General features: G+C 39.9%; 1 protein-coding gene across 1 annotated transcript; it reads right to left on the minus strand.

Annotated features, from left to right (window-relative positions):
* Positions 1-507: 507 nt before the first annotated feature.
* Positions 508-3,215, minus strand: LOC128855890 (neprilysin-4-like). Its single transcript, XM_054091110.1, has one exon. It carries the CDS (start codon positions 3,037-3,039, stop codon positions 886-888), a length of 2,154 nt encoding a protein of 717 aa, XP_053947085.1. The 5' UTR covers positions 3,040-3,215; the 3' UTR covers positions 508-885.
* Positions 3,216-14,398: the final 11,183 nt, after the last annotated feature.

Below are 14,398 nucleotides of genomic sequence, written 5' to 3' on the forward strand. Positions count from 1 at the left end.
GCAAAACTCCGAGTATATTCTTGGCATGAAAAAGCTCCTCATAAAAATCCATTTGCCGCTCGGAGTCGGCTTAAAACTGTAAGTCCTTCCATTTATAGAACAACATCAAGATGCACCCTACAAATAGGAGCAGGAGCTCGGCCAAACACCTTACAGAAGTGCGCGCGCCATTTATTTATTTATTTTAGTTTTAAAGTGCAAAATGCCATCAGAACAAAAAAATACTAAAAATCCAAGCGATTTTTTCGCCGCTTTAAATTTGCACGCATTTTAATAAAATTTCATCACCCATTTTTCTGGAGACCCGAAAGTGTCTTAAAAATTCATATTAAAAAGTTTAGAATTTAGATGCAAATTTGAGGAATTTTGAAAAAATTTGGCATGGGGTTTGATTATATGGTTTTGATTAAAGAATGAACAATATTTAAAAACAAATTTAAAATTTTCAAGCTACGGCTTAGGTTAAAGAATAAACAATATTTAAAAATATTAAAAAACTTCAAAAGCTAAAAAAAATTATAACTCGAAAACCATTTTAAATGTAAAAAAATCATCACATGCTCAGTTATGTTCGCAACCAGTATGCACAAGGCGGCGCAAAATTAATTACCCTATATATAATTTTTACAAATGGAGTCGTTCATCAATCGAATTTGACACTTAAGAATAAGACAGCTGCAGCTTACAAACAGACGATCGAAGCGATCGAGCGCGCAAAGGTCAAAATAAAGATTTCCATCACTCAACCTCATTTCTTTTTATTTACTAAAAAGTTATTCAAAAACAAATTGGATGATTAGTTTTGCGCCACCCTGTACGCATGTATGTCGCTCGTTCTCCGCATATACTCAGGCACTTAAGGACAGCCAGCGTGTGAATGCATTTTTAATAAATTTTACACTTCTGCTTCGGATTCATTGTAGTACCACTGGCGCACTGAAACTCCTCGGCGAAAGTTGGGAAATTCGCCAAAGAGCCAATCACACGATATTTCGCCGGCGCATGTGTGCTTAGCAAAGAAACTTTGTCCCTATAGAAGGCGTCAACATCATTACACCAATACTGTGCAAAAGCGAGAAAAAATAGCTGATGATTTGTTAAGCTCAAACTTGGTAGTGTTTCCAACGCCAACAGCTGCTCGTGCTCCTCGCTTGTGGACTCGTTCAGGCCTGTGAGCCACTTCTGGTAAGCCTTGTAGGCCAGTTGTATGCCACCATTGTCGGCGATATTTTCTGCTTGCAGTTCGCTTTGTGGCAGATATTTGCCATTGTAGCGAAAGAGCGAATATTGACGTTTGAAACACTTTTTGCGCTCCGCAAAAGCTTCTGTTGAATTGTTGTCCCACCACGATTGCTCATTGCCGGTAGCATCGAAGTTGCGGCCCACATCGTCAAAGCCATGTATGAGTTCATGCGCCACCAAATAGCCGAGCGTGCCAAATTTAAGCGCATTCGGATAATAGTCGGACCAGAGAAAGTATGGCTGTAACAGCATAACGGGAATCCTTATTAAATTCTCTTTAGTGCTGTAGGTGGGCGAGAGTGAGAGCGCGGTGGGCATTTCCAGTGGTTCGCTTGTGTGTCGAAACACGGTCCAGGTGTGTTTGGTTTTGTGAGCGAGCACTTTCTTCAAATTCCCGATGTAGTCCGTTTGGCTAAGCGTCAAATTGGCGAATTCCTCTGTGAATTCTGATATTTCATGTGTGTTGATGTCTAATCGCATGGCGTCTAACTTATCTAGTGCCACTTTTCGTGTTATTGCCGATATCCAATTTAAGCTATCAGTTTCTAGTTCTTCTTTGAAAATCTCTTTGATTTTCAGCCAGATGCCGTTAATATCCGCTATTGTTTTCTCATTGTTGTATTTGCGAAAGATGATGTTGTCCAGCACTTTGGAGAAATATAGTTTTGTTTTGTCCAAGCACAGCTTCTCCTTGACGCCATTCGTTGCGTTATAATCGAAAAAGAATGTCTTAAGTAATTGGTACAAGATATAGTTTGCTACTTGCGCTTTGGGTATCTCTTTGAGCATCTGCACCAGATTCCTTTGGTATTCCACATGATACTCGTAGAATGTCTCGTTGAATTCTTGCCCCAAACTGATGTTCAAATACGCACGCACATCTATGACGCCCTCATATGCCGCTTGCATTTCGTCGACAGTTCTCAGCACAGCCATGGATTTTAGCGTTTTACCCAACTGTTTGTCCAGCATGCCATCGGCCAATCTCGATTCGAAGTAAAGAATTTCACGCGCCGTCTGCTTTGCCACCGCTTCGTTAATACCCAAATAACGCTGCAAAGCTTGCTCTATCTCCTTTTCATATTTGTCGCGATACCATTTTGTTGCCGGACTTTTGTACATGGCTCTACTTTGTAACGCCAACGCTGGCTGACCAATGAATAATTTATGCACACTGTTATTCACAAAGTCCTCTCGCATACTCAGCTGCAGTATTACGTCCAGTCCGTATTTATTTTGTATGCGGCCAATTGTCGCCGACCAATCGAATTCGCTTGCCTCCCATGTGCCTTCCGGCATGAGCGCTGGCATCTGTCCAAACTCTTCAGCAATCTCCCATAACTCCAATTTGTAGCGTTCATTCGGCTTGTCCACGAACTGCCGACAAGCGCCAAAGAACGTCTTTACCTTCGCTGTAACTTCATCGTCGTGCCTTTGTGGCACCTCCAACAACACTTTCAACTGTTTTTGATTGTAGGTGCTAAGTAGCAGTGCGAAAAAGTTTGTCTCCAGCACATTGTGCACATCTGTCGGATTGATTTTTTCCCAAGTGCCACAAGCATACTTAAAGAAGTCGTCACACGCGTCCGCCTCCGCTTGCATGTAGTTGCGCATTTCAGCCGATTTGGCCTGACGCATTACATCACGCACATAGTCGGTGTTGTTGGCTTGCGAGATTTTTTGCTCATGCAATTGCACCTGCGGCACTGAAGCCAACTCTGTCTCGTACGCGCCCAACAGTAGTAGCAACCAAAAAAACCACTGTGAAAATGCTCTGCGTGCACTTGAGAAAGGCATTTCCGTTGCAAACTGCTTTGGTGGTGTGTTTCGCCCGGTTAAATGAAAACTTATCGGTCGGTTGCTAGCTTAGTCATGTGGCACGCACGACTTGTGAAATATTACTGCCGAACGCAACGTAATACAGTTGCGGATGTTTCATTCAATAAACTATAAAGCCACTTGGCCACTTGCGCTTTACAAAAAGTTCAGAATGTTATCGCCTCGCAGCAGCGATCAGCGTAAGTAGAGTAGAGTGTTGATAGTGAGAGACCAACCGAGCTGAGATCACAGAAATGTATGGCGCTAATAAATAGTATAAGTAGTTTATTCTCTTTAAATTGCGTTTTAATATATAGTAGATAATCCTACTGCCATGCACAGAGAAAAATAATGTTTAACTTCGAGCATTATTTCTATGTACGCTAGCGCTTACACCACTTGTATGTTTAGAAAAGTTTTATTTTTTTATTTATTTTTTTATTTAAAGAGAAACAATTATAAATAATTGCTACACTTAACTCTAAAGCACTGGCTGCCAGGGCCGTCGGCTAGAAAAAAAAAAAGAAAAAAATAAAAAAAATGTTTTTAACATACTTAGGTAATACTATTTAGTACAGAAAGATGTATAAATGTGTAATTTACAGCTGATGTGAGGATATTAGATTATATACTTATTTTACATAGAGATACGAATTACGATAGAATACTCGTATTAACATTGGTGGCATTAATAAATTTAAGATCATCAGAAGGTTTAGTGTTAGTAAATAGAGCTGTCCTGCTGTGTTGTTGCTCTGGGCAGTCATCGAGCAGGTGAGATACTGTGAGGTTGCGGTCGCCGCAAGAGGGACATGGTGGTGCAGAATCGCCGTTAAGTAGATGCGTGTGTGTGGCAATCGTGTGTCCAATTATTAGGTTAGGTTAGGTTAGCCTGGTTGGCAATAAGCCACGCATACGAGGGGTGCCTTTTATATGTCGGGATTAGAGAACCAAAACAAATTTTAATCATCGAAAATCACTTTATTGTTTTTCAAAATATTCTCCATGAAGATCTATACACTTTTGCATGCGTTTCAACCAATTGTCGAATCACTTTTGCCACTCTGAATGAGGTACCTCCAAAACATGCATTCTGAATGCCGCATCCGCTTCTTCAGGTGTCGAAAAACGTTGACCTCTCAGTTTGTTTTTTACGTGCGGGAATAAAAAGAAGTCATTCGGTGCCAAGTCAGGACTATACGGCGGATGACCCATTAATTCGATGTTTTGGGTACTCAAAAATCACATGTTTGAGCCGATGTGTGAGAGCTCGCACTGTCCTGGTGAAGAGTGATCCGTCTTTGGCGATTGGTTTTCCTAATTTCTTGGAAGACAACTGGCAAACAAATGGTTGTGTACCACTCAGAATTTACTGTTTTGCGTTGTTCTGGTGGTACGGTTGCAACATGTCCAGTTTTTCCGAAAAAACAGGCGACCATTTGCTTGGAAGTGCTTCGTGCGCGAACAACTTTTGTTGGATTTGGCTCATCTTGAAACACCCATACAGTCGACTGCTGTTTACTTTCGGGCTCATACGCGTAAATCCATAATTCATCACCTGTCACGATGCCATAGACGTGTGTCGAAGCCCCGCGATCGTATTTTTTGAGCATTTCCTTCGACCAATCGACACGGGCTTTTTTTTTGAGCGATTGACAAATTGTGTGGGATCTAACGCGAACAAATTTTTTTGACAGTCAAATGTTTATGCAATATTGAATGTATGCTGGTCCCACTAATGCCTAAGATTGTCTCAATCTCACGATAGGTCACATGACGATCTTACAATATCAGTTCGCGCACAGTATCAATGGTTTTCGGAACAACAACTGATTTTGGACGACCTTCACGAAATTCGTCTCGGAGTGAACTACGACCTCGATTGAATTCACCATACCATCGATAAACACTGGTCCTTGATGGAGCTTCATCGCCAAAAAATGAATTAATGAATTAAGTTCATCCATGCAATGTTGCTGAGTTAATCCACGTCGAAAGTTGTAAAAAATAATCGCACGAAAATGTTCACGATTTAATTCCATTTTTGGACCGAGATGAATCTTTTAAGTTACTGTAAACAACACAAATAGCGCTGGTATTTCAAAACGTTCTGAGTACGTAAAAGCCAAAAAATGACAAACTTTGCGATACAGCTGTCAGTTGCCAGATTGCAACACCAGGGTTGCCAAATCCCGAAATATAAAAGGCACCCCTCGTAGACCTTTTGGTCCCTAGCGATACCAGATGGAAACCGACCTCTATGAATACTGAAAGTAGACAACATGCAGGATGTCAGCGCTTTTGGCGAATCTAAGCAAAACTGGGAGATCCACTTTTGAGACGTCTTCCAGACCCTCAAACAGTGGGGCTCCCAGGCATCTTAGTCGCGTTTTTAATAATGCCGGGCAAATGCAAAGAAGGTGTTCTAAAGTTTCCTCAACTTCCTCTCTGCATTTTCTGCATTTGTCCGTGTTAGCAATCCCTATCTTGTACGCATGCGTAGCCAATAGATTGTGACCTGTTAGCATACCTATGATAGTTCTGCATTCCTTTCGCGAGAGCGTAAGTACGAATTGAGTCAGTTCTTTGCCGTTAGTTCTGCACATGACTTTTGCTGTTTTGCGTGGTCGTCTATTTCGTAATATATTGTGTTTAGGGGTTTTGGTATGTCGTTCTCTTGTTCGAATGGTAGTCTCACAGCACTTTTGTCCAATTCTTAGCCTAACACAATTTTTTATATTTTTGATTGGCAGGTTTACAGGAAAGGTCGATCGTGCACCATCGGGGTTGCAGTTTTTATAAAAATGCTGGTATTTACTCCATTCTGTTTGCCATCTAACGTGCTGCTGTTTTTTGCAGAGTTTACAAATATCTGCATTTGTGAGGTAATCGAAAAGAAGAAGAGGTTCGGTGCCAACTTCTTTGGCTCTTTTATCCGCAATCTCATTACCTCTAATGCCTGTATGTCCAGGTACCCACATTACTTTTATGGAGCTATACTGAAGTAGATTTTGGCGGATTTTGTTTATGAGATGGCATTCGTTTGATGAATTAAGTATGGCGTCTATTGAAGACTTACTGTCTGTGCATATGATATGCTGTAAAAGCAGCATTACCGACGGTAATGGTGGTACCAAGTGTGTTTGTGACAGCAAACGTTGTACTGGTATCAGATTTCGATCCATCGGTGTATATGATTTCCCAGCCCTCGTTGTATGGTTGTAAGGCTTCACGAAATATTTGCTGGTATTCGTTAGAACTGGTTTTATTTTTATGGTGATGCTGAACAACGGAAATGAATGAAGATTAAGGAATCATGAAAGATGGATTACACACTGTTTTTACTAATGTTGGTGTCGATATTATGTCCATTCCCTGTACTAATGATATGCACCGTGATAATGGAGCAAAACAGAGTTAATTTGAGTGAATAACACCTGATTCCGGCAATGGAGAATCTTAGGTAATAGCATCCTAGTATTGTACTCAGCCCTGTACGAGGCTTCGGTTGGAACTGCTCTGACTTGTGACGTTGAGAACGCACGTATACTCCTTCTTGCGGCAGCATGGTATGGTGCATGTAAGAGTCTGATATGCGATTTAGTACAACTACCGTATATTGAAAGTTCATAATCGATTTTTGAAAGTATTAGTGACTTGGTTATGTTTATAAGGGTATTGGTGTGAGCAAAACAGTGTTTAGATGAGAGAAATTTAATTATATTTAGCCTAGATAATATACTAACGGGGGATTTTTTAGCTATCATCTTTTTAAACAGTTGGTTTAAACAGCTGACGCACGTTTCGTGTTTTGTTTCACTGTCAAACATCTTCAGTTTGGTCTGTAACTTAACCATGAATCGTCTTACAAATGAACAACGCTTGCAAATCATTGAATTTTATTATAAAAATGCGTGTTCTGTTAAGAAAGTTTATCGCGCGCTTCTTCCATTTTATGGTCAGTTTAATCGACCCACTGAAGCGGCTATTCGAGCTATTGTGACTAAATTTAGAACCAAATTTACATTATCCGACATCAAACCACCAACACGTTTACGTAGAATGCGAACTGAAGAAAATATCGCAGCTGTATCGGCCAGTGTCAATGATGCCCATCAATTATCGATTCGTCGCCGTTCGCAGCAATTGGGCCTCTGTTACTCAACAACGTGGAAAATTTTGCGAAAGGATTTATTTATTTATTTATTTAAGTCTATGAATTACAATCCTTACAAACTATGATACAAAAGTTGCTTAGATTAAGCTACAAATATATTAGGTGGAATATAGAATTGAAGCCGAACGACCTACCGCAACGCAGAATTTTTGGTGAATGGGCTCTTAGAAAGATGGGCTCTTGGAAGATCCACTTTTTTATAGAAAAATTGTGTTCAGCGACAAAGCTCATTTTTGGATCAATGGGTACCTAAATAAGCAGAATTGTCGATTTTGGAGTGAAGATCAGCCAGAATAGTTGCAAGAGCTACCAATGCATCCAGAAAAGGTCACAGTTTGGTGCGGTTCATGGGCTGGAGGTATCATTGGACCGTACTTCTGCAGATGTAGATGCTGCGAATCGTAACGTAACTGTGAATGGTGAGCGCTACCGGGAAATGACATCCAACTTTTTTTTGCCCAAAATGCAAGAGCTTGACTTGTATGACATGTGGTTTCAGCAAGACGGTGCCACATTCCACACAGCACGCGTAACAATGGACTTGTTGAGAGGCGAGTTCGGTGAACATTTTATTTCGCGTTCGGGACCTGTCAATTGGCCACCCAGATCGTGCGATATAACGCCTTTGTGGGGCTATGTTGAAGCTCACGCCTATTCAGACAAGTCTGCTTCAATTAACGCATTGGAAGACAACATGAAAGCATTTATATGTGAGATACCGGCCGAAACATTGGAAAGAGTATGTCAAAATTGGACTAAGCGGATGGACCATTTGAAGCGCAGTCGCGGTCAACATTTGCATGAAATAATCTTCAACCATCAAATTATATGGACCGTACTATCGATTTAAATAAAAATTTCCTGCATTTTTCTGAATTTTACGTGTGTTTTTTTGAAAAACTTTCCTATAGCTCTTAAAAAATCACCCTTTAGTTCTTACATACTGACAATGTTGCTTAAAGCTAAGTCTCTTATCAAATATTAAGCCAAGAATCTTTAAAGCGTCAGAGTGGGGAATTTGAATGTTATGTATTTTTATTTGAGTTTAATCCCTCTCGGCTATTGCCGGAGATTACCCATCCCGGATCAAATTTTCAAGGGATTATGCTCTGGTGGAGCGTAGTCCAAGTTCTATGTCCATGCGATTGCTATTGCTTAAATATTAAAAAATCTTTGAACTATTGCACATGTGTCTAGAATGGTCGATTTCTGCATGTCTTCTAAGAGGTGTTGGCAGTCATACTTCTTCAAGTTTTTTATTAAATGCTTAGGCACTAATCCAGTGAGCTGTATGAGCTGTATGAGCTTTACGACGACATAGACATAGTGCAGCGAATAAAGATCCAGCGGCTACGTTGGCTGGGTCATGTCGTCCGAATGGATACAAACGCTCCGCCTTTGAAAGTATTCGATGCGGTACCAGCCGGTGGTAGCAGAGGAAGAGGGCAGCCTCCTCTGCGTTGGAAAGATCAGGTGGAGAAGGACTTGGCTTCACTTGGTGTGTCCAATTGGAGCCGGTTAACACGAGAAAGAAAGGACTGGCGCGCTTTGTTAAACTCGGCCAAAATCGCGTAAGCGGTTATAGCGCCAATTAAGAAGAAGAAGACTAATCCAGTGGACGCTATAATTATTGGAATTATATTCACTTCCCTCGCTTTGTACATCCGTTTAAGTTCTATGGCCAAAACTGCATACTTCGATATTTTAGTGGAGTATGTGCTTTGGATGTTGCGATTAAGAGGCACCGCTATATCAAACATTTCGAATAAGATAATGTCAGGTTTGTTGGCAGCCGCTGTTTGATCTGTAGATATTAATCTGTCCCAGTACAGTTTGAAATTTGCACTTTCCTATATTGCCTTTGGTTCATATTTAAATACAAGAATTCTTCTTGTAAGAGACCGTCTTTTATCGCAAGTTGTTGGTGGAGGATCTTTGCTATATTGTTATGTCTCATGACATTTTCACGGGGGGAAAGTACGCTACATCCAGCAATCACCATAAATGCCACACCTTCCGCACCTATCTTCTATTACCTCGCCATGTATCGACCTTCGGAAATTTCTGGTTGGAATAACTCGGACCTGGATAGCGATTGCGAAACTGTCTTTTTCAGAAAAAAGTGTTACTCTTTTTAATTATAAATTGGATGATTGTGCGTCTATCCATTCCATTTCACGGTCATGGGGATGGACATAGTGAATTGTGTTTTCCTTTCATGTTATGATCATTTCTGCTAGGGATTTAATCCCCTCAGGTACTGGGAAGTCCTGCTCCATTAAAATGAGGGGGGTTAATCCATTTATGCTATAGGGATAGCTTTATATAGACGAGACTCGCTGCTGAAAAATATGTACGTAGCTTCAAAGTTTGCGACATTTTGAGGCTTAGAAATGGTATATCTAGGAGGCAAAAATCAACACTTTCGACACCTGCTCTTCTTTGCTTTTCATCGAGGTCAAAAAGCTACCAAAGCAGCCCTAACATTTGCGACGTGTGTGAGTTTACAGCACGGAAATGATTTGAGAAGTTTAGAAAATGGTGACTTTGATGTGGATGACACGTCCCGCAGCGGAAGGTCTTCTGAATTCAGTGAAGAACGTCTCAAATCAGAAGGAGAAACAAACGGTCGCCAAACCAGTCGTGCATTGGCGGAAAAAATGAGCTACGCTCATAAAACGATTCTCAAACACCTTCATTTAATGGGATGGTTCTTTAGCATCCGCCGTATTCGCCAGACCTTGTACCTCCCGATTACCATCTTTTCCTCTCCCAGTCAACCCATGTGAAGGATCAAACCAGTATGGTTTTTTAATATACCCTCTATTGTTAATCTGTAACAAATCACTAATCCCACTAAGGCCTTAATATCGTCAAGAAAAATTTCAGTTCTGGATTGGCCAGCACTAAGGCCCGATTTAAACCCAATTGAGGACATCTGGGGAATATTGTCGGCCCGTATTTATAAAAATAGTCGGCAGTTTAAGACAATCAAAGACCTGAAATGTGCTTTAGCGGAAGAGTGGGATAAGATAAATGATTCCACTCTTTAAAACTTGGCCTAAACATATAAATGATGTCCTTTCTCAAAATGGAAAACTTATTAATTATTAAAATATTAGAAATCGAAAGTTATACAAACGTTGAAATAAAGCGTAAAGAAAGTCCAATGCACATAGGTATATGTACTTATTTCATACGAAGTTATTTTGATTTTCTTTTTAATTTAATAAGTTTAGTCAAGTTGAATTTTTTGTTCCTATTTTTCCTAAATATATATTTAAATTATTGGTTGAACCTTTCTTCTGCTTCTTTATAGTTTTTGATTTGAAAATACCCATGCACATATACATATTTCTGTGAGGTATAGCATGTAAAAAATCAAAATTTTTTTATTCAAATTCAAAAATTTAATATTCAAAATATTGTCCATCGCTTACTACTACTTTTTCCCATCTTTCTGGCAATTCACGGATTCCCTTTGTGAAAAATTCGGTCGGTTTTGCCGCAATCCACGAATCGATCCATTTTTTGACTTCATCGTAATTACGGAAGTGCTGGTCAGCCAGGCCATGTTGCATCGATCGGAAGAGATAGTAATCGGATGGCGCAAGGTCTGGACTATACAGCGGGTGGGGTAGGACATCCCATTTGAGCGTTTCTAAGTATGTTTTGACCACTTGTGCAACATGTGGCCGAGCATTGTCATGTTGCAAAATAACTTTGTCGTGTCTATCGGCGTATTGCGGCCGTTTTTCTCGCAGTGCTCGGCTCAAACGCATCAATTGTCGTCGGTAGACATCCCCCGTAATCGTTTCATTCGGTTTCAGTAGCTCATAATACACAACACCCAGCTGGTCCCACCAGATACACAGCATAACCTTCAGGCCATGAATATTCTGCGCCGACGTCGATGTTGAAGCATGGCCAGGGTATCCATACGTTGCCCGACGTTTTGGATTGTCGTAATGGACCCACTTTTCATCGCCAGTCACAATTCGATGCAAAAACCCTTTCTTTTGTGCCGTTGAAGCAGTTGTTCGCATGCCATAATACGGCACCCAATGGCCTACCTTTCGGATCATTCCCATGGCTTTTAAACGTTTGGAAATGGTTGATTGATCAACTCCCAAAGTTTTTGCAACCTCTTCTTGCGTTTGAGCCGGATCTTGATCGAGCAATTCCTCCAATTCGGTATCCATGAACTTTGGCGGCGCACCCTCGCGTTCTTCGTCTTCCAAGCCAAAATCACCACTTTTAAAGCGTGCAAACCACTTCTGGCACGTTCGCTCAGATAGAGCATGCTCACCATAAACTTCCACCAAGATACGATGACTTTCGGCTGCTTTTTTCTTCATATTAAAATAATGAAGAAGAATTCCCCGCAAAAACACATTATTTGGCACGAAATTCGACATTTTCAAGTGTGGTAAAAATATTGTTGTTTACGCTTCAAATAAAAAACTTATACTGACGTTTGTGCCTTACGACAGTAGCTCTCCAATGAATGTTTGGAAATGTGGATCGATGGAATAATAATCAAGTTACGCCATCTGTTGTAAAACCGCACGAACTTATAAATAGACCTATTATAATTTTGAATTCATTTTCGTATTCAGTTTTTGAGCAAGAAACTTACATCCTAGAAGATACTTAAATAATTACTACTAAATAAATAAAAAAAATTAAAAATTATGGAAAAAGCTTCTGCAAATTTTTAGTGGGTCTCATTATTACAATGCTCATTTGTGGGTTAAAGTAATGTAAACAAGCTTTTGACAAATTAGCTTTGAATTAATAAGTTTGTCGTCAGTACTCAACACACTTAATTTTTGTTTCATTCACTTGCTTAGCGCAACTTGTCTGGCAATTTGAACAACATTAGACTTTTCTTTTATTCGAAAGCAGTTTGAGATTGGTTTGTATTTTGCTTGCATATGTATGTACTTGTGTTGTTGTATGTGTATATGTAAATGTCATATTTCGAAATGAACTTTTTTTAGAACTTTTACGACTTGTTGTCGTAAACACTTTCGTTCACATGCATAAATATTTATTGGCGATGTACGAAAGTGACTTAACCGGTTTTCTGATGTTTGATTTGCTTGTACTCGTAATTATATACCGACATATATTCGTGCTTGTAGAATTCTCATTACTGTAAGCCAAAAAAAAAAAAATAATATAATAATAAATTCAAACAAATTTCGTAGTAGCTCATTAAAATTACAAGTGAATAACGCTTATTGAATTATTACTTACGGGCTGCCCATATCTTGCTGTTAAACACAAATTAAAAAAAAAATATATTTTTTTTAATTTAAGTCCTACAACGTATGTACATGAAAACAAAACTGAAATATTATAATATTTACATAGGGTGTGTTTAGTCAGAGATTTTATATTAATATTCCTTCTACTTTCCGTGCAGTATCAATGCTAACTTGCTCAACAAGTAACTAATGTAAGGATTCACAGCGTTTCCGTTCTGTCAGATCAATCGAAAATAATACAGCTAGAACTGGGAGCATTGCCAAACTCCTAGGCATTATAGTTGTTATTATGAGCGGACTTAGTACTGCAACCTGAAAGACCTATAGTGCCACCTTCATGGATTCAAAGTGTTTCTATGAGCCCCAATACATTTTTGTATTTGTGCCATTTTATTGAATTGCATTTCTTCCTCTAGCAAAATATGTTCACCCAGGAGTTTGTGCCGGCCATGATGCTAGCACAAGTTTGGCGGTTATCTTCCCCCTACAGAGCCTGCAAGCTCCTTTAGAATATATTTCTAGGTTAGTGAGGTGATGATTCAACCTCAAAGTTGATAAATTTAGAGCTATCGGATTTTAAATTGAAATAAAGCAACGAAAATTAAAATTGCTTGGGTAATTTTTAATATTTTTGTGTAGAACCATTCCAATCCCTTTTAAATGTGGGCCAAAACTGCGCCGTAATTCGGCCATCCGTAAACACCAATTACTGAATTACTCGCTGGAGGACTTCGATCGGTGTCTCGTGAATAACTTGAGTAAAGTTGACCTCCAATGCCTTAGTCGGTTTGTCGGTTGCCTAGTTTATCCACAAATCATTTAGACTTTACATACCCCCACAAATAAAAATCCAAAGATGTGATGTCACACGAACTTGGTGGCCAATCCACTGTTCTGAGACGAGAGATAAATTGCTCACCGATACGACAACGCAGTATATCTATTGTTTCACGGCCTGTTGGAACCAAAAGGTGTGGAGATCACGGGCTTCAATTTCCGTCATCAAAAAGTCGTTTAACGTTGGTGCGATAGCGTTCCGGATTCACTGTAATATTGGCGCCAACCTCGTCTTTGAAGAAATATGGGCCAATGATTTCTCCAGCCCATAAGCACCACGCACGGACCAGACGGTTGTTTTCAATGGACCTAATGGCAGTTATTGAATGGCTTATGGCAACTTTACGGCGAGAAATTGATGTAACCATTAAGCCAAAAATAGGTCTCATCGCTGAATAAATTTAGTTGATCTAACTGCGCGATAATAGAATTTTCCGATTTGTAAACGATGGTTAGGTGTAAATCTTTCCATGATGAAATGTCAATTAATACTGAAAAAAATTATGTATTTAGTTCGACAGTAGTCACGCGTAATCTGTCGAAAAAAAAAAGTTTATTGGAAAAAGTACCTCCAATCTGAGCAATTCAGATTTCCATAATTTTAGTTTCAGTAATCCATAATTTTAAGATGAGTAGGGGACTAGCGGCCGCCATAGCCGACTGGGTTGGTGCGTGATTACCATTCGGAATTCACAGAGAGAACGTTGGTCCGAATCTCGGTGAAAGCAAAATTAAGAAAAACATTTTTCTAATAGCGGTCGCTCCTCGGCAGGCAATGGCAAACCTCCGAGTGTATAATGAAAGAGCTCCTCATAAAAATATCTGCCGTTCGGAGTCGGCTTGAAACTGTAGGTCCCTCCATTTGTGGAACAACATCAAGATGCACACCACAAATAGGAGGAGGAGCTCGGCCAAACACCCAAAAAGGGTGTACGCACCAATTAAATAAATATATATATATGGGGACTAGCCTTCTGCATCCGAGTGTGAGTTTGGGGCTGCCAGGCTGTACAGGCATAGGAATTTCTTCCTCGCTGATAGGACCGCCTTG

This window comes from Anastrepha ludens, chromosome 2 (genome assembly GCF_028408465.1).
Source record: "Anastrepha ludens isolate Willacy chromosome 2, idAnaLude1.1, whole genome shotgun sequence".
Taxonomy (NCBI): Eukaryota; Metazoa; Arthropoda; class Insecta; order Diptera; family Tephritidae; genus Anastrepha; species Anastrepha ludens.